The sequence below is a fragment of the Muscardinus avellanarius genome (genome assembly GCF_963383645.1).
Source record: "Muscardinus avellanarius genome assembly, chromosome: 1".
Lineage (NCBI taxonomy): Eukaryota > Metazoa > Chordata > Mammalia > Rodentia > Gliridae > Muscardinus > Muscardinus avellanarius.
Genome location: NC_137786.1, coordinates 114,352,381 through 114,371,328, shown reverse-complemented (window position 1 = coordinate 114,371,328; position 18,948 = coordinate 114,352,381). Strand labels below are relative to the sequence as shown.

General features: G+C 44.8%; 1 protein-coding gene across 1 annotated transcript in view; it reads left to right on the top strand.

Annotated features, from left to right (window-relative positions):
• The window catches only part of MCC (MCC regulator of WNT signaling pathway), a gene marked incomplete at both ends in the record, with an annotated part of 309,641 nt that overhangs the window by 223,527 nt on the left and 67,166 nt on the right, over positions 1 to 18,948 (top strand). The window contains 2 exons of the mRNA XM_080711825.1: positions 2,626 to 2,789; positions 4,722 to 4,928. Of these exons, the coding sequence (XP_080567951.1) occupies positions 2,626 to 2,789; positions 4,722 to 4,928 (371 nt within the window). The remainder of the gene's footprint in view (positions 1 to 2,625; positions 2,790 to 4,721; positions 4,929 to 18,948) is intronic.

Sequence of the window (18,948 nt, the reverse complement as noted above, 5' to 3'; positions counted from 1 at the left end):
CCAGGAATGTGGACAGAGAGTAGACACACAGGGGAAGGAGGACAGAGAGGTGAGGGCCAGCAATGGCTCTCACCCTGAGTATGCATTAGAATTAGCTGAGGAAGCTGGGTGTGGTAGCACACGCTTGTAATTCCAGCATTTGGGAAGCTGAAATAGGAGGATCGCGGTTCACAGATAGCCTCAGCTACTTCAGGAGGCCCTTTGCAACTCAGCGAGACTGTTTCAAAATAAAGAATAAAATATAGGCCTGGTAGTGTAAATTGGCAGTAGAATGCTCCTGGGTTTCATCCCCAGTACCACACACACACACACACACAAGAATTATTTGAGGAACTTAAATGCTGGTGTCCACACCCCACCCACAGAGGTTGTGATTTAATTGGCCTGGAGTGGGGCCTGGACACTGGCATTTTTTTTAAAAAAAAAAAAGCTTCCCAGAGAATTCTACAGTGCAGATTAATCTGAGAACATCAGTCTTGATCATGCAGAGTTTTACAGTCTCTGGTAAGGAGTTTGGACTTGAGTTGAATGACAGCAGAAGCCATTGGGCAGTTCCAGCTGGGAAAGGAACATGATTGGATTGATGTCTTTAAGAGGCTCACCTTGGCTGCTGACCTGGGCAATGGTGGTTGGGCTATTGCAGTGTCTCACTTGAGAAATGATGGTGGCTTAAAGCAGGGTGGTATCAGTGGAGATGATGGTAGGAAGAGTCTATTTGGGAGGCTGTGGTCACAAGATGGATTGGGTTTAGAACACGAGGCAAAAGAACCTCAAAGCTGCCTCAGCGCTGCTGAGTAACTAAGTGGATGGTGTTCCTAGCATAGAGATAAGCGAGATCAGGGAGGAATCATTTTGAGAAGTTGGAGGAATAATTGTGGGGATTGTTTGGAGTGAAAGCCTCAAGCTGGTTTTCTCTCAAGATTTAGGTAACCTACAGATATGAACAGCCAAGTGGCGTGGCTAAAATATCCCTAGCGATCCTGGTTCTGTTATGCTAAGATTTTTTTAAAAGTCTTCCAAAGTTAAGACCCAGGAGCATTTGGCCATGTGAGTGCGTTGAACCTCTGACAAGCAGAGAGACTGAGAAGCATTGAGCTTCTTTCATGCAGAAATTAAACTGGAGGTAGAGGGAAGGTACACATGGGAGACTGCATTTAGTTAACACTTTCTTCTTACAATCACTGAATGGCATGGTGAGATAGAGTATCCAGAATAACAGGTTAAAAGATTTGTGTTTGGCCGGGCGTGGTGGCTCACGCTTGTAATCCCTGTTCTTGGGAGGCTGAGACAGGAGGATTGCACAGGTTCGAAGCCAGCCTTAGCTACTGCGTGAGGCTCTCAGCAACTTAGTGAGACCCTGTTTCCCAATAAAGTATAAAAAAAATAGGTCTGGGGAGTATAGCCCAGAAGTAGAAAAGCCCCTGGGTTCCACCCCCAGTAACACACACACACACACACACACACACACACACACACACACACATGTTTGGCTTTAAGGAGGCCTTTTTTCCCTAAAGAAATCTATCTTCTAAGACATAGCTAGCTCATGTTACAATTATAATTAATTTTCTTTCCTTGACCAGGCCCTGGATGTCTACCAGTTAAAAGTAACTAAGATTAAAGTATTAGAGTTTATGACTCTCATCTGGGAGTGGTGGCACACTCCTGTGCTCCTGTAAGCTCAGTACTTGGGAGGCCAAAATAAGAGGATCACAGGTTCAAGGCCAGCCTCAGCAACATAGTGAGACCTGCTTCAAAATAAAATAATATAATAGGGCTAGGGTTTATAGCTTGGATGTATAATGCCTCTGGGTTCAACCTCTAGGACTGAAAGAAAAAGAAAACAAGAATTTTATGACTTTCAGACTCCAAACTGTAGACTCCAGACATGGAATGTTCATATTTTTCTGATTATGCTGCTGGAGCCCTGGTATGGTGAAAACAATATGGAATGTATTAGGAGCTTGTTATTTTTTTTTCCCTGATGGAAGAACATGGAATAAATTGCAAAGATGGAGTGGTGTTTAGATTGGTATATCGGGCAAGGAGCCCAGATTTTAAGCTCGTTGAGGGCAAGAGCTTTCTCTTACAATTTCTATTTTTAAAAATGCCTAGAATGTTTACTCATGCTGAGGCTTTTTGTTCTTTGTTTAGTAAGATTATAAGATTACAACTGAAACTCTACGGCCATACCACCCTGAACGCGCCCGATCTCATCTGATCTCGGAAGCTAAGCAGGGTTGGGCCTGGTTAGTACAACTGAAACTCTGGAGTTGGTCCTGGTCTGAGTGGCTGAGCAGGAAGGTCGACCAGAGTCGTGTGAAGTGCCACAGCCTCCTGTGGGGCACTTGATTGTTCTCACTTAAGGAAACCTAGGTGCCGCTGCCTTGGAGCAAAAGGCAAAGATTCAGGGCAGTTGAGTTCTCTAGAAAATGACCAGGGTTGGACACTCCTTACTAAAGAGCTTTACACTGGCTGCAAGCCCTGGAGGTAGTGCTGGCAGCCTGCGAGATGAGGCTGGCTCATGTTGAACTTCGAAATGCCACTGGGATGTGCCCCTCATGCTGGGTGCATCTGTCATCATTGTGCCTGCTTCGTGATGCATTTGCCCTTGTTCACTCACAGATAACTGCAGTGACCTGAACTCAGAACTGCAGAGGGTGCTGACAGGGCTCGAGAGTGTCGTCTGTGGCAGGAAGAAGAGTAGCTGCAGCCTCTCCGTGGCCGAGGTGGACAGGCACATCGAGCAGCTGACCACGGCCAGCGAGCACTGTGACCTGGCTATCAAGGTAGGCGTCTCCTCCTGCCTGGATCTCTGAGGTTATGGAACAGAGTGACCAGAACCCTCTCTTCCTGTGGCTGTCTCAGACACCTGCTGTATCTAGATTGGGCCCCCAGGTAGAGCCCTGTACATTTTGTGGGCTGAATTACTTTGGGAAAAAAATCATTATATCATTATATCAACAGTCTCTGGCTTTGCTATAAAAGGGAGTTTTCTTGGAGATGGTTAGATTATTCATGCTGAGCAACACCATTTTCATGTGTTCCTCAGAGAGAGAGCTTAAGTTGCACATTTACTTTGGAAACCTGATTAGAGCCTTTAGGATCTCTAGAACATAATTTCATGAGTTATGGATCCATGTTGCTAAGAGAGGGGAAGGTTCAGGCCCGAGTGAGTCATCCTGTCCCTAGTACAATGCAATTAGGTTTCAGTCAGGCCATTTACATACTTTAATCTTATTGCTGAAGAAGGAGGAAGGTGAGGGGAATTTGCTGTCTCAGCAGAAATTCTTCCTGAACAATGGGAAAGCCAAGTCCTGTTGATCCTGGGCTACAGGTGTCTTTATATTATTTCACCATAGCTTAGTGACCTAGTGATCACCTTGGGCCTAGCGATTCAAACTTCAGGGAGGAATTTATGCAAAGTGACAATCTAGGCCCAAGTTTCTATTGACAAGAATCCTGAGTTTCCCAAAAGAGCTGTGGCATTGCATGGTAAATGATGGTGCATATTTATAACACAAGTTTCCCATTTGTATTTATCTCAGCTGCAAATATATAGGTGATGTAGTTTGGGCAGAGGAGAAGCAGTCCCTGGTGTTTTTCTCTTTGAAGTCTCCCAGGCCCCATATTTGACGGTAATGTCAACTTAGATCCTAGCCCGGTCCCAGCACTGAGCAGAAGAGAGGATTTCTGCCAACAAGCAAGGGACAGAGAGGGGCTTGGAACAGAGCCATCTAGGACAAGAGTCTTGGATTTTAGAGGAGGAATAAAGCACAGCATGGGGAAAGTGGCAGCAAGATGTGGGTGACTGTCTTCAGGGAAGTATGTGAGTGTCTGAGAGTGGCATGTCCTTATGCTTATAGTATTTAAAACCTTCTGTTTCTCATTCTAGCACTTCACTGCCTTCTATCCCCGCACAGAAATTCTCCCTTCTGTTTAAAATCAGCTGGCTTATACTTCCCTTTACAAAGGATAATACATATGAATGAATAGTTTCTGGAACAAGAGAATAACTTCTTCCCCTTTTTCTAATTTTATGCATCTTTTTTCCCATCAATACTATTGTAAATGAATTTTTAATAAACCTTCAAATACTATGAAGATTTCCTTTTTAGTTCATAGCTATCTTATTAATTAAATCCCTGCTGTCTGAGAAACCTCCACAATGAGCTTCGTCTTTTCTGTGTCACCGAAGTTTATTTTTGTCTTTCACATCTTGGGACTGAACCTCATTTGCAGCATCTGAATTCTGATGTGACACTGAAAGCTGGAACTGGTGATGTGATCTACCTTGATGCTGAGCTGGCACCCGGGAGGCCTGTAGTTCAGGAACTTTTCCAATTAGACTTGTGTGTGCAGTTTGCAACCTTGTATTTGTCGCTGCTTTTTCAGGATCACTAATTGGCCTGGTGCCTGGCCACATGACCAACTCTAGAACTCAGGTGCAGCTGCGGACATGGTGGTTAGCACCACATGTAGGCCTACACAGCAGCAGGGACTGTGTTTTCCTTTCTCTAGGGACTGCTAGGGACACAGTGCATGGCCCAGGCAAGTGAGAACCTCATCTGAAGTTGGGGAGAGTGACGTGGGGGTGCGCCAGTCATGATCCCTGTTCATAGCCAAGTGGCCCAGAGCCTGTCCTCTGCATACACCTGCCCTCTCCCCATCCCCCATCTCCAAAGTAACATGTGGCTTTTCTTGGTGGTGGTGTTTTACAGACAGTTGAGGAGATCGAGGGGGTGCTGGGCCGGGACCTGTATCCCAACCTGGCTGAAGAGCGGTCCCGGTGGGAGAAGGAGCTGGCTGGGCTAAGGGAAGAGAACGAGAGCCTGACAGCTATGCTGTGCAGCAAAGAGGAGGAGCTGAACCGGACCAAGGCCACCATGAATGCCATCCGAGAGGAGCGCGACCGGCTCCGGAGGAGGGTGAGTGTGGGCGGCCAGGCCTTCCCGGCACAGGGCTGGGAGGGGCAGGCCTGGGGAGCCAAGGGCCACCCCCAGAATTCCATGGAAGCTCAGTCTTGTGAGTCAGCAACGTTCTGGTTTGGGAGTCGTTCTGGAAGGTGGTTTTGAAATGCCAAGTGTACAGGTAACATTTAAAAACATCACTTTAGCCGGGCGTGGTGGCGCACGCTTGTAATCCCAGCATTCGGGAGGCTGAGACCTGGAGGATCGCGGTTCGCGGACAGCCTCAGCTACTTAGTGAGGCCCTCTGCAACTCAGTGAGACTCGGTTTCAAAATAAAGAATAAAAAATAGGGCAGGGGGTGTAGCCCGGAGGTCAAATGCCCCTGGGTTCCATCCCCAGACCTGCAAAAAAAAAAAAAAAATCACTTTTCTGGAATCCTAAATCTAAATGGTGAAAGTCTGTCAGAGCAGCCGTTCTCACTCCTGAGTACGTGCGTCTTCCCCAAGCCCTGTTAAAGTGATCACTTAAGTTAGTCTAATAATAAATATTTTTATAATTTGAAAACATATAGAAGCATATAGAATTTTTCCCTTTCATTTCCCCCCTTCAATTTTTGCAGAGTTTTCTTTATAGTACTTGCTATCATTTGTTTATCCTGAATCCAATGTAAAATGTCATCTCTTCTACTATAGAATTATTAAAGTTAAAATAGCTATATATGTTAAGTGTATGTGTACGTGTGTGTGTGTGTGTGTACGTGTGTGTGTGTGTGTGTGTGTGTGTGATTCCTGGAATTTACCTCAGGGAGGGCCTGCACTAGTTTGAGAACTCTTTGTCTAGGATCCATTACTGAAGGCACTGATGTTTCGGCCTAGAACTGTTTGGCAGAATTGTTGAAAGCACTGTTTTCCAAAGATGCATCCCCTCGCCCCAGAGACCATCAGGCACTCTTCGTTTGGCTGTGGATTTGAATTTCAATCAGATTATTATTCAATCAGAAATAATTCCCCCCAAACTTGACTCTGGATCTCTAGACTTTCTTTATTCTCTTTTCCCATCTGGGGCCATTAGGAAGCTACTTTCTAGTCATGCTCTCCCTGGTCATTTTGCACACCAAGTTGAACTAGAGGGGGAATCTATCTACAAGGTCCCATTGACTTCTGCCATTGCTGTTTCTCCCTAACCATTAAAGACCACTTTGAAAGTAACTTGTGGCTCAATAAGGTTAGTGTGTGTAAATCATTCTGTTTTTAACCTATATGCAAAAATTCTTGGTTGTATGAATGTGGAAGAGATTATTATTATTGAACATTAGCAACTCTGTTCCTCATTTGTGGTTAATGCTGTAACTAAAGGGCCAGTGCCCCTACCTCTCATATCTGTGCATCACTTTATTCTCACTCACATGTATAAGCATATCTTTCATACCCAGCTCTATTAGATGTCATTCTCTCTACTTGAATCAGCAGGTGTAAATCATCCCAGTCAGCAACGGCCTCATCTAGGGAACCTGATAAAATTTACTTAGCAATAAGGCCAACACCACCTGTAATTTTCTAAGTTACCCTTTCTGATCTTTATGACTAATACCCTAATTAGTGCATTCTGATGGTGCATGTTTTGTGAAGGAAATACTGGCCTTGGGTATAATTACATATTGTGGTTTCGAATAAATTTCCTTCTGTAACGTGAATTACACAGAATAGCCCTTGATTGTAATTAGCAAAAAGCCAAAGCCCTCTCCATTTCCTCCCACTCTGGAGGTCGGCGTTAAAAACAGCATAGTGTGGAGGTACTTATACGTGTACCAGAGCTCCAGAAACAGACTGCATGGGGTCGTGGCCTGGCCTGCAAAGCCCCAGGAGTCTTTGGAAAGTTACCTAAATTCTCTATGCCTCAGTTTACTCTGCCATGAGGTGGGGATAATATCAGCACCCAATGCAGGGAAATTAGATTATATTCATAAAGTAGTCACCCAATGCCTGGCACATAGTAAATGCCCCCCAAATTAGTAGTGGTTGTGTTGAGTGGTGTGGAAAGGTTAGCTCCATGATATCTTTATTTCATAAAAATCCTTAGATATTTGAAAACTAACATGGACTTTAAACAATTATAAATGTGCACACATGGACACACATTATAGTCAAAGTGTTTTTCCTGATCACATTACTGTTTAAGTTTGTGCCATTAATATGGTTTATACAAATTTATCTAATGTGTATTTCATTTACATTTCAATAATAACATTTTAAGAAATTTGTTTCTTTCCTGTGGAATGTATATCTTACCCATGGGTTGGGTTTATTTGTTTTTATTGCTAATTAAATGTGGTTCTCAAAGAATTTTCCAGAAGCCTTTGAATGTCAATGTACTAGACCCTAAATACTGGACGATTTTCACCCACTCAGTGTACCTTGAGGGGTCTCTTATGGCCTTTCTCATCTTCTGTTCCTCACCATGGATAGCTGTGCAGAGCAAGGTACGATTGTGTTTTCTTCGCTATGATTCTACACAGTACATGGCTACTTTGCCTTTCCTGTCTTAGCAGCTCCACACCCACCATTCCTCAGAGCTGCCTGAAAGTTAGTTGGGGCTACATGTTTTTTTCTTTGCCCACATTCATCACATAAAATTTTAACTGATCCAATCAATAGGCCTTCCCTGTAATTAAACACAGTACTCTTTGGATACTCTGAGCTTTGTTGAAGATTTAACTAAATTAGATCTTTAATGTAGTCAGTTAAGACATTGGGCTACTTGGCAGAGCAGTACAATTTTTATTATTGGTCCCTGCCCATTACTAAATGAGGTACTTATTTCTGACTGCTCTGCACTGTAACCACTTATTTCCTTGCACTTAATAAAATAGGCTTATTCTAAGCAAGGTGGAATTAATTACTCCAGACAGGGCACACTGTGTTCTTCTTGCATTCACTCATGCTGTGCATAAACATGGTTGGTCATCTCTGTGCCAGGCAGAGGTACTACAGCGATGACCAGGATACAACCTCTGGTTTCAGGGATGCAGGGAGACAAGCAAGTCAACAGGTTGTTGCGATGGTTTGTGTCAAGTGGTAGGGAGGGTGAACATAGAGGGTGTTCTGGGAGCTCATGAGATGGGTGGATGGTGGTGGGGCCCAGCTTTTCTTTTTGTTTAGGTCAACTGCCATAAAGTAGAAAGGAACAATAGTTTCCCCAATGTGTTTGGCAAAACAAACTTGTTCTGACTCCAGCATGTGAATCGATGTCCCATTGAATCATAGACATGAATATAAGTGGGCCACACAAGTTTCTTCTGGGACCTTATAGATATTTTTCAGAAAGTTCTGCATGTTCAAAACATAAGGTAGTAGCAGCAGTTCGTTCTTTGTATCCTGTCCCACCTGGGTTGTCTCACCGTGTCTGGAAATGAGTTCATCTGCCTCTCCACAGGCTCTGGCTTTGACTCAGATTCTCTGATCAACAGTGTTATGAATTCAAGAGAGACATTGTCACCTAATCTGAAGTCTCCTCCTCTTTACTTTCCCCACTTCTCCTCAAAATATCATAAAAACTCTTCATGTTAGTTATATTTACTTGATTTTCTGAAGATTTTAGCTGGGAGTGAGAGGCCAGTGTTCACACCAGTTATAAGAAAATGCATATGCCTGTCTTTTCCAAGCAGTTACATACATGCAATGTTACATATATGCATTACATTATATTTATGGAAGATGTCATTGTTTTTTGTTCAGAGGACCCATATACTAAAAATGAAAGCACCTGGTATATCTAGTGTCTTTTACAGTATAGACAGGGCTCTTAACTCCACATTTGGGGTAGGGTGCTGCAGTATGAACCCAGGGGTGTTCTGCCTCTGAGCTAGACCCTAATCCCTTTTTTATATTATTTTTTATTTTGAAACAGAATCTCACTAAGTTTCTGAGACTGGTCTTGAACCTATGATCCTCTTATCTCAGCCTCCCAAGTACTGGGATCACAGGCATGCACCACCATGCTTGGCTTGAACATCACATTTTTAAGTGGCTGCCACTTGGCTCCACAGCCAGGAAAAGGACAAGCAGACTTCTGTAGTGCTTCAAAACCTTTCCCTTCCCTGTCGCCACATCTTCCTTAATAGAAAGTAGCATAAAATTCCTGCCAATGACACTGTTTTAGAGACATGACAGGAAAGATGTAGGTAAAAAGGGGACATTCCTCTTTCACATTGTCACTCTCTGCGGACCCATTTACTCCATAAGTTTTTAAAGGACCAATCCTGTCATATCCTCCTTGGGCCATCTTTAAGTGTGAGATATGTCAGGAGAGACAAAGCAGCTCTGTCTTTCCACAGGGAGGGCAGTGCCCAGCACTGTTCTGCTTGGCCAAGCACCTGTCCAGGAGCTCACCAGCTGAGGCTGGTTACAGGGCATCCTCTTGCATGATGCCAGGGTTACCCTGAGTTTTCAACCCACTGGAGCCAGTTGCTAAAACTCAGCACTAAACACCAGCTGTCATTTACTTTCAGAATTTACCTACATTATCTCCTAAGGTACTTGTTGATTAGAGATCATCATTAAAAGTGGAAAAAGAGAATCTGAATTGAAACAAAGGGGCTAACCTGGCTATGGTGATGCACACCTGTATTTCCAGTACTTGGGAGGCCAAGACAGGAGAATCATAGATTTGGGGGCAACCCCAGCAATGTAGTGAGACTCTCAGAAACCCAGTGAGACCCTGTTTCAAAAAAAAAATTGAAAAGGACTAAGGGTATAAAAAAGGTGCTGCTTAGAGGGCTTTTTTTCTGCTAATTATAACTTCTATAGTCCACCCTGACTATGGGTTAGGATGCCAGACCAATGTGCCCAGAGTAGAATCTGTTTAGGAAGCAGCCATTGGCTCTTAGATGCTAAGGTATCTCTGTGATATTTTTAAATAAAAATCAATTACAGTGGAGCTATTTCTGGCAGTGAAGCTGTTGTAACATTAAGTAGGCTAAATAACAAACTTATTTGTTTCATCCCCAAACCTTTCCAGCCCCTCTGTGTTCTCCCCACCTGTCCTCCAAGGTGCTTTTCCTGACCATGATTCTGTGAGTAGAACAAAACTCTTAAGTTACTATGTATTTATAGACCTATGAATGTATATTTACCAATATTTATGTGTATATGTACAAATATTTAAAATAGGCCAGTGTAACATTTCACACCAATATTATAATAATAGTTATGAGTAGGCAGCAACTAAGAGTGTAAGTCAAAAGACATTTGAACTTTGCTATCATGTTCTAATTAATTTTAGGTGAACATATTTATATGGTCATATATTTTAATATATAGAAGTATATACATAAATAGTGAGGAAACTAAAATGTCAGTATATTAACAGGAGCTAAACCTAGGCAGTGACAGGATGTGTTTTTTTTCTCTTTGTTTGCACTCTTCTTTACTTTTCAAGTAAAGCCAGCAAGGAATGAAGTGTGAGCCAGGTATGGTGGTACATGCCTGTAATCCCAGTACTTTGGGAGGTTCTCAGCAATTTAGCGAGACCCTGTTTCAAAATTAAAAAAAAAAAAAAAAATATATATATATATATATATATATATATATATATATATATATATATAGTTATGGGTGTAGCTCAGAGATAGAATCTCCCTGGGTTCAATTCCCAGCATCCCCCCCCAAAATGTATGGATTATGGAGAATAATGCTTATCTCCCAGGTTGGTCTTTCTCTCTCTCTCTCTCTCTCTCTCTCTCTCTCTCTCTCTCTCTTTCTCTTTCTCTTTCTTTCTTTTGTGGTAATAAGTTACACACCCAGCCCTATTTTTTATTCTTTATTTTGAAAACAGGGTTTGCTTCACTAAGTAGCTCAAGCTGTCCTCGAACCTCCATCCTCCTGTCTCAGCCTCCCAAATGCTGAGATTACAAGTGTGTGCCACCACACCCAGCTGTATATGTATATATTTTAAACTAGGAAATGTAGGGAGAGCATTTGTAAAGCCACCATACTCAGGTGATTTCTTATTTATTTGGACTCCAAGAAAAGTTTTACAAAATCTCCTCGGGGCACTGATTATTTGCAAAACACTCACAAACCCTGGACTCCGAGGGCACAGCTTTCTTGAGAACTGTGTGGGGACCAATTATGTTAAGCCTCTTTAAGTGGAGCTTTTCTGGGCTTGTAATTCTCACCCTTGTGTAGTGTAGGAATCATCTCATCTCAACAAAGCTCCATTACACAGTGAGATTATGGATTACAGCCTAATTGCCTGAAATTACCATCATATCCCCAGCAGAATGGACTCTTGAATGGCCAATGGTGATGTTTCTCCCTGCTCAGGACCAAGGGCCACCTTTCCTTCCTGCTTGTGACTCATCGTGAACCCCATTCACATATGGCTCCATCAGACATGCGGCCATCTTCCCACAATCCCCTAGCATCCTGGGATGGAAGCACCCATGCAGCTTCCCCACATGTGGGGCTAAGGGACTCCTCCCCTTTCAGAAGCCATTCCAGAGTTCTAGCACCAAATTTCTAATCCCACCACCTCACTTTCTGTCTGTATCGAGTCTCTTATGCTCCTGTCTGTGTTATTTGTTTTTGGTTTAGTGTGTTTATTTTAATTTGACCCTGGGGGCCCAGAGATGAGCTAATTACATTCTTTATTAAAGGCATACTCTGTGGTCTCAGAACGGTCCCTCTTTGAGCTTACTTATTCCTTTTCTATTTCACTCTCTTTCATCCATTTTGTAAGATGCACAATGTTCTGTGTGTTAGGTTTGTTTGTTTGTTTTTATTTTTATTTTGTGGTACTGGAGATTGAACCCAAAGGTGTTTTACCTCTGACCTAGATGACATCTCCCCAGCACTATTTTATTCTTTATTTGGAAACAGGGGCTCACCATGTTGCTGAGGCTGTCTTCAAACCTGTGATCCTCCTATCTCAGCTTCCCAAGTCCTGGAATGACTAGCATCTGCCACCACATTCAATTCGTATGTTGTTTTTCATGCACAGAAATGTTTCTGTGATTTCATACTCTCTTCTTTCTTTCTCCTTAAGCCTTTAGTTGCAAGACCTGTCTGTTGGCTGTGTGCACATCTAGCCTGCCATGTCTGAGGGCTTCTAGGGCTCCATGGTGACCAGCCATCACCTTGGCCCACAACCAGATTGCTCTCCACTCCCCACCGCCACAAACAGTGGCAGGACATATTCTGTACTCCTGCCCCCTTCTGTCCTTTGGGAATTCCTCTGGATTCCATGTCCAAGATCATGTGGGTATTCTGCTGGGGACTTCCTGCAGTGGCTTGGCAGTCTACCTGCTCAGGAGTACAAGAGGTTATCTCCTGCCTCTACTGCCATTTCTTATACTGACCCTAGTTTCTGAGTTAAATTTTTGTCTGGGCTTAATTTTCTAAGCATGTATCCTTAGGAAGTCTTTATTTAGCAAAGGACTTTGGGTAATAAATTATTAATCTTGAAAATCTTTATTTTTGCCTACATTCTCTTTTTTAACTTTAAAATTATTTTTATTTGCTGAGTGTGGTGGCACATGCCTGCTACCCAAGTACTTAGGAAGCAGAAACAGGAGAATCACAAGTTGTAATAATTTCCTATAGATGTCATAACAAATTGTCACAACTTACTGACTTAGAATGTCACAGTTTTATTATATTACAGTTCTGGAGGTCAGAAGTCCAACATGTGCTGATTTTGCTAAAATCCAAGTGTGGACAGGGTCATGGCTGCATCCTCCTGGAGCTGAGCAGGGCGGCAGGACTTTGCTCGCCTCAGACTCTGCCCTCCCTCCCTGTACCTTCAGGTCAGAGCCGGGCATCTTGAGACCCCTCTGATTCCTGCACTCCTGCTTCTCTCCTCAAAGGCCTCTGTGGCTGCTGCGTCCGCGGAGAGCGACATATTCACAGGTCTCAGGGGTTAGAACATGGACTCACAGAGGCTGTTATTATTGTTATAACATAATAAAAATAGTCTTGTTAGCTATTAGCTTTTGTGACCATTTTTAGCAACATTCACCACAATGTAGTGCGTGAAACAGACTGGCACCCTGCCCTCATAGCTGAAGGTGTCCCTCCCATGATATAGCTTTGAAGATTTTATCTCTGCCTACTTCTGTTGCATAATTTCTTATTCTTTATAAAAATTACTGCTTTTATCTCTTTAAGGGCCTAAGGGTATGTATTGTGGCTCGGCCTGCAGATTGCTTTCTTCCCTCTAGAGGAGTTATCTCCTGGCCGGCTCCCTGGTTTTCTCCCTCTCTCCTGTAGTCCTTCATTGCTCCAGGCCACTTGTGTTCTGAGGCCCTACTCATGGGACTCAGGAGCCTTTTGTTTCCCAAGCATACCAGGTGGTTTACAAACTAGGTTTCTGAGGCAGTAGATGGCCTGGCAAAAATCCAGACCTGTTTTCAGTGCTGAGGTATAAGCTTGGGTCCCCCGGTATACAGATCGCGTAAGTTTCTTTTTCCATGCCCAAATGTGCCTCAGGTCTTGGGCTTTGATGCTGTACGGTTCTCTCCTCTGCACAGCCCCAGAGATTCTGTCTGCCCTTGTGGGAGACACATTTGTTCACTTTTCACAGATGGGTGGGACGGGAAGGCCCCAGGCTTTCCTGGGGAGCAGGGCGGTTTGGCTCTGGCTGCCCGGAGCCCACGCCCCGTCTCCAGCCCTCCGCCACTCTGCAGCTGTTGCAGTACCTGTCTCCCCCCAGGATTGCCAGCTTCAGTTCTCTTTCCTGACACCTGGAGATTTCAGCCTTTCCTTTGACCTTGGCAATAATTTTCCCTCTAATTGTTCCTTCTGTATGCAGCATTTCTGTTCATTTCGAATAGGGAGAGTGCTTGTTGACTTTGCTAAGGCTGTCACTCACTAGAAATCTTTCCCTCCTTCTGTATACAGCCACAGACAGAGCTGTAGTCTCTGGAAATGTGTTCCAGCCCTACTTCTCATTTTCTGTGCTTCGTGGCATCTGCCAAGGTGGAATCTGAGCCCTGCCAGCCTTCTGCGTGGCTTGCATACCTCAGAGCACCACACTGTACCCTTCCTTCTGCCTAGCCTTTAAGAGATGTGCCCAGGTCTTGTCTCTGCTAATGTTCCAAGTGCATTCTTTGTGCTGATGTTAATCCTTCTTTCATTCTCCACTGCTATTCTAATGTGGTTGTGGAGACTGCTACATCTCACAAGGTCTGTGGCCTTGGCCAAAAGCTCAAGCGGAGCTCTCAGTTCTACTGTGTAAGCTGGCTCTCTTTTCTTTTATTTCACTTTTTCCTTTGGGCCGACGTCAGCCCCCTTTCTTTATTTTGTTTTGTGGTACTGCGGATTGAACCCAAAGTCAGTCTACCCCCAAGATACACCCCCAGTCCTATTTTCTTTTTCTTTTTCTTTTTTTTCTTTTTTTTCCCCTCCGGGACCCTGTGCCCTCAGCCCCCAGGCAACGGCCCTGCCGGCCCAGCCCAGGGGCAGCCATGATGTCGCCCACAGCCCCTAGGGCCACGGGGAGCAAGGATGGTGTCATCACATGGCTTTTATTTTTATTTTTATTTTGAAGCAGGGTCTCCCTAGGTTGCTGAGAGTCTCACTACTTGCTGAGACTGCCCTCAAATCTGCAATCCTCCTGTCTCAGCCCCCCAAGTACTGGCATTACAAGTGTGCACTGCCACACCCTGTACTCTCCTTCCTAATACCTGACATCTGCTAATTCCCTTCCTCACGCCTAGCAGAGAACATGGAAATCTCCCGAGGGGAGGCCCTCGACTGCCTTCCTCGAGTGAGCCTGAGCCTGGGTCTGCAAACTCACCCTCCTGATTGCAGCCCACACCTCCTCTCCTGTCTTCCAGGACCCTTTGCTCAGGATAGCCACATGTGTTGTGGGTGTGGGCCCTGCCCTGCCCGTAGGCTCCTCTCCCCTGGGCCTTACCTGTACTAGTATTGGGAAGAGGTTTCAAAATGTATTAATGTACCAGTATTGGGAAAGATTTCCAATTTTGAAAATATATCATTTGTACTAAAGAAAGCCAGGAGTATCAGAAAGAAGGGTCTTTTTACATTTCTAAAGAGAAGTAAAGAAAGCCAGGAGTCAGGGAAAAGGGCCTCTTTACATTTCTAAAGAGAGACAAACTACCTCAAGGATGGGAGGAAATCCCAGATCTCAGAGAAGCAACTTAACACATCTTGGGAGGGTAAGAAAAGGTGTGGAGGTCTGTGCCCGGAGACAGAGCTGCCCCCTGCCCTGCCTCAAAGGGGGCGGATCTAGCTGGGCTAGAGATAGGGCAACATATCTACATATCAAAGGACCTGCTGCAGACTTGGTCAGGATAAGAACACTCAGCATGCAGGGCTTTTTTGATGTATTCACTCGAGCCCCCCATGCCATTTCTGAATGGCATGGCATGGGGCTTTAACTGTCTTCTGTATTTCTGTATTTTTAATAAACTTTAAATCTCCAGCAAGAGTCCAAGCTATGTATACTTATCCTTAGCTCAGGACAAGAACCTGTGCTTTTTATCTTTGTGTAGTTGTGTTGGGGGAATTATTTCTCCCCTCACACAATGAACATATTTCACCCTAACATTACCCTTACCCATATTTCCTAAGTCTGTTCACTCAGCCTTATCTCCTCCTTTCAGGCTTATATGTCAAATTGGCAACTTAAAATCCTCACTCCCATCCCAGTGTTAGGGTCCGAGAATCGCCTCCCTTACCCAAATAATGAAGAACACACCAAGGATGTAACACACAGGCAGGGTTTATTGTGCTCAGCTCTTTACTGGCTAGCCAGTGGTCGAAATTCCTCTACTAGTTTGACTGTCAGTCGAGGAATTGCCCAGCAGCTACCAGAGTGAGACTGGCCAAGCTAGCGTTAGCCTCAGTAGACAGCAAGGAAAGCGGGTCGGAATTCAACCAAGAGCTCACTTCGGGGTCTGGATTTATAGCCCCAGGAGGGAGTGGATACACACGTCAGAGCCCGCCAAACTTAGAATACAACCAATCAGATACAAGGACAAACAAGTACAACCAATAATTTTAAAACATGCATCCATACCTGTCAGAGCCCGCCAACCTTAGAATACACCCAATCAGATACAAGGACAAACAAGTACAACCAATAATGTTGAGCCCACCAGAAGTCAGAGCCCGCCCAAAGTCCGACCCGCCAAATACTGCTTATCTCTCTTATGGTATGTGCTCCTTCGCTAGGGCTGCCTCTGGCCAATTTTGTGGAATGCAGATGTTTCCAGGTAGATACAGGCTTGTAACTCAGGAAGAACTACTTTTACATTCTAAAGCACTTAAAAGCAATTCCTAAAAAGCAATTTCTAATATTCTTTAAACATCAAGCAAGTCTAAAACGAGAAAGACTATTACCGAACAGATGTTGAACCTATACATAAGCAGTTGTACAGAAGCCAGAACTTGAGCAGGCAGTTATTAAAGAAAGACCGGGACTTACAAATTAACTAGATTCTGAGTCCTAAATCCCAATGTCTTAATTCTCTGAGGTCATTCTTAACAGTACCAGGGACACCTGGCCAGAGGTCAGGAGTCAGGCCCGAGGCTGTAGCCCATGGTGGACTGCAGGGGTCCCTGTCTTGTGCCATCAGAGGAGTAGTGGAAGGGCAAGGCCAGGCAGTCCTGACCTGCAGCCTGCTCCACTCCATGGGCTCCTGCAGGCCCGCTGTCCTAGACCCGCCTGGCCCTTACCTTCTGCCCTTCTCTTCCTGACCCCTCAGACTTGCCCTGCAGCTGGGGTCTGGACTACGTTCCTGTGAGCCAGGAATATTCAGTATCCATGCCTCTGCCCACACAGGCCTCGGCATCCAGATCCCTCCAGAGGCTCCTCTCAGGCCCTGGCACCAGCCCTGGCACCGCAGGGTTGGGGGGGATGGAGGAGGACCTCTCCAAACATTGCCCTGTGGCCACCCTGGGCCCGGCCGGGAGCTACTCTGTCCCCGCACGGGGCCGTGCGCGGTGGTGTGACTGTCCGAAACCCCTGGCCTTCCCGCGGGGACCTGCGGAGGACCTGCAGAACATTACAAGGATGAGAGCGGGTGAGGAAGGCACACATGTGGCCTCCTGTGTTCAGTCTGAATTCCCCGCATAAACCAGACCCGGCCTGAGTGGAAGTGCTTGTAAAATGTTCTTTGAACTGGAAAATCCCTGTCCGAGGAGGGGCTGCCTTTCCCATTTACCTTGGCTGGGCCAGGCTTATCTCTATGCTGAGGAACTTTCTGGGGAGCAAATTAGAATGGCCTTGTTCCGGAGGCTGGAGGGAGAGAGTTGATCTAACTCAGAGATATGGGGCTCATGTTACTCGCAGCTGTGGGGGGGGGGCAGCGCGGGGAGGACAGAGACCTTGTCCGACAAGCTGGAGGGGGGCCTTCTGGGCATCTGGGCTCACATATCTCCATTCTGTTTCCAATCTTACCTTACTTCTATATCTTTATTCTATATTCTAATCTCTTACTTCTACAAGGATCCTACCTTAATTCTAATATCCTACTTTCTTATTCCTAATAGGTTCCACACACTAATATTATCAATATCTTATTTCACACCTCATTCTCATTAGGAGAGAAAGTCTTCCCAACTAACCTCTCATGCTGGGGAAGACTCCTCTTCCTGCATCCCTTCACCAGCAGTTCCCTAAAGTTCAGCACATGCAGCACTGACACCTCTCTTGTGTTTCCTACCGTGTGGAGTAGAGTCACTCCAGCTGCAAGTTTGGGTGGCAGTTTTCCTTCTTTGTATTTTTCTAGAAATGTATTGACCAATACTGTAGCAACTAGCCATACCCAACTATTTAAATTTGAATTTAAATTAATAAAAATTGTCGAGCATGGTAGTGCATTCCTTTAATCCCAGTACATGGGAAGTTGAGACAGGAGGATCGCAGAATTGAGTCCAGCCTCAGCAACTTAATGAGACCCTGAGTGACTTAGTAAGATCCTGTTTCAAATAAAAATAAAAAGGGCTAGAGGTGTAACTCAGAGATCCCTGGGGTCAATCCCCAATACACCTAAAATTTAATTAAAATACATTTTAATTAAGATTAATTAATTAAAACTGAGTCCCTTGGGTGTACTAGGCATACTGTGGGTCCTCGGGAACGTCTCACGTGACCACCCTGGAGAGTTGTCTCCATCTCACAGGAAGCTGAATCCAAAAAATGCCTCTTACCTCACACCGTGCCTGGCTCCAACGTGCACATGACCCCTTCTGCGAGCCCAGGGGCACGGTGCGTGTCCATCTTCACTCCCACTTCCCTGTCAGGTCTGAGCCTCATCACTTCCCAGGAGCCATCAGGGAGGCTCTGGCTTTTTCTCTCCCACTTCAGTCTGCCTCCTTCCCTAATCCAGTGATATGTATGAAACCCATAAAGAAATTAGAAGCAGAGCTCTGGCCTTTTACTGTCCTTTTCTCACTTGAACTCTTCAGTCTCCCCTTTTTCTTTCCCTCTTTATGTGCTTGCCGAATGACCAACTGTCAAGACTGAATTCCTCTGTTGCCTACTCAGGAAAGGCAAGGCAACAGCAACGGCAAAGGCAATGGCACCTCTCCTCGCCTGTTCTCTGATATTTCTTATTGGTAACTTTTTTTTTTTTTTGTACCAGAAATTGAATTAGGGGAATTCTACCTCTGAACTAAGTTGAGGAGAGCCTCACTGAATTGCTGAGGCTGGCCTTGAACCTATGATCCTGCTGTCTCAGCCTCCCATGTACTGGGATTACACAGTGTCCAGCCTTAGTAGCCTTTCAGCTCATGTTTTCCATGGTGATGGTTTGCTAGACTCTCTGAGCCCCTGAAGGACAAGAATCTTGCCTTTATACTCTACTAGGATTCCAGTGTATGGCACGGGTTAATTTCCATGCATCTGGTAGGGTAATAGTTCTGTAGTTATTTTAGGAGAAATGAGAAAATGGCCCCCCAGGTCAGGTTCTGATGTTGAAGAACCCAACAAAGAAAGGCTGTGAAGGGTGGTGAATGGTCTCCCCACAAGTATCAATCTCAACTGCAGGTTTGCCTTGATTCTTGGATTTCTC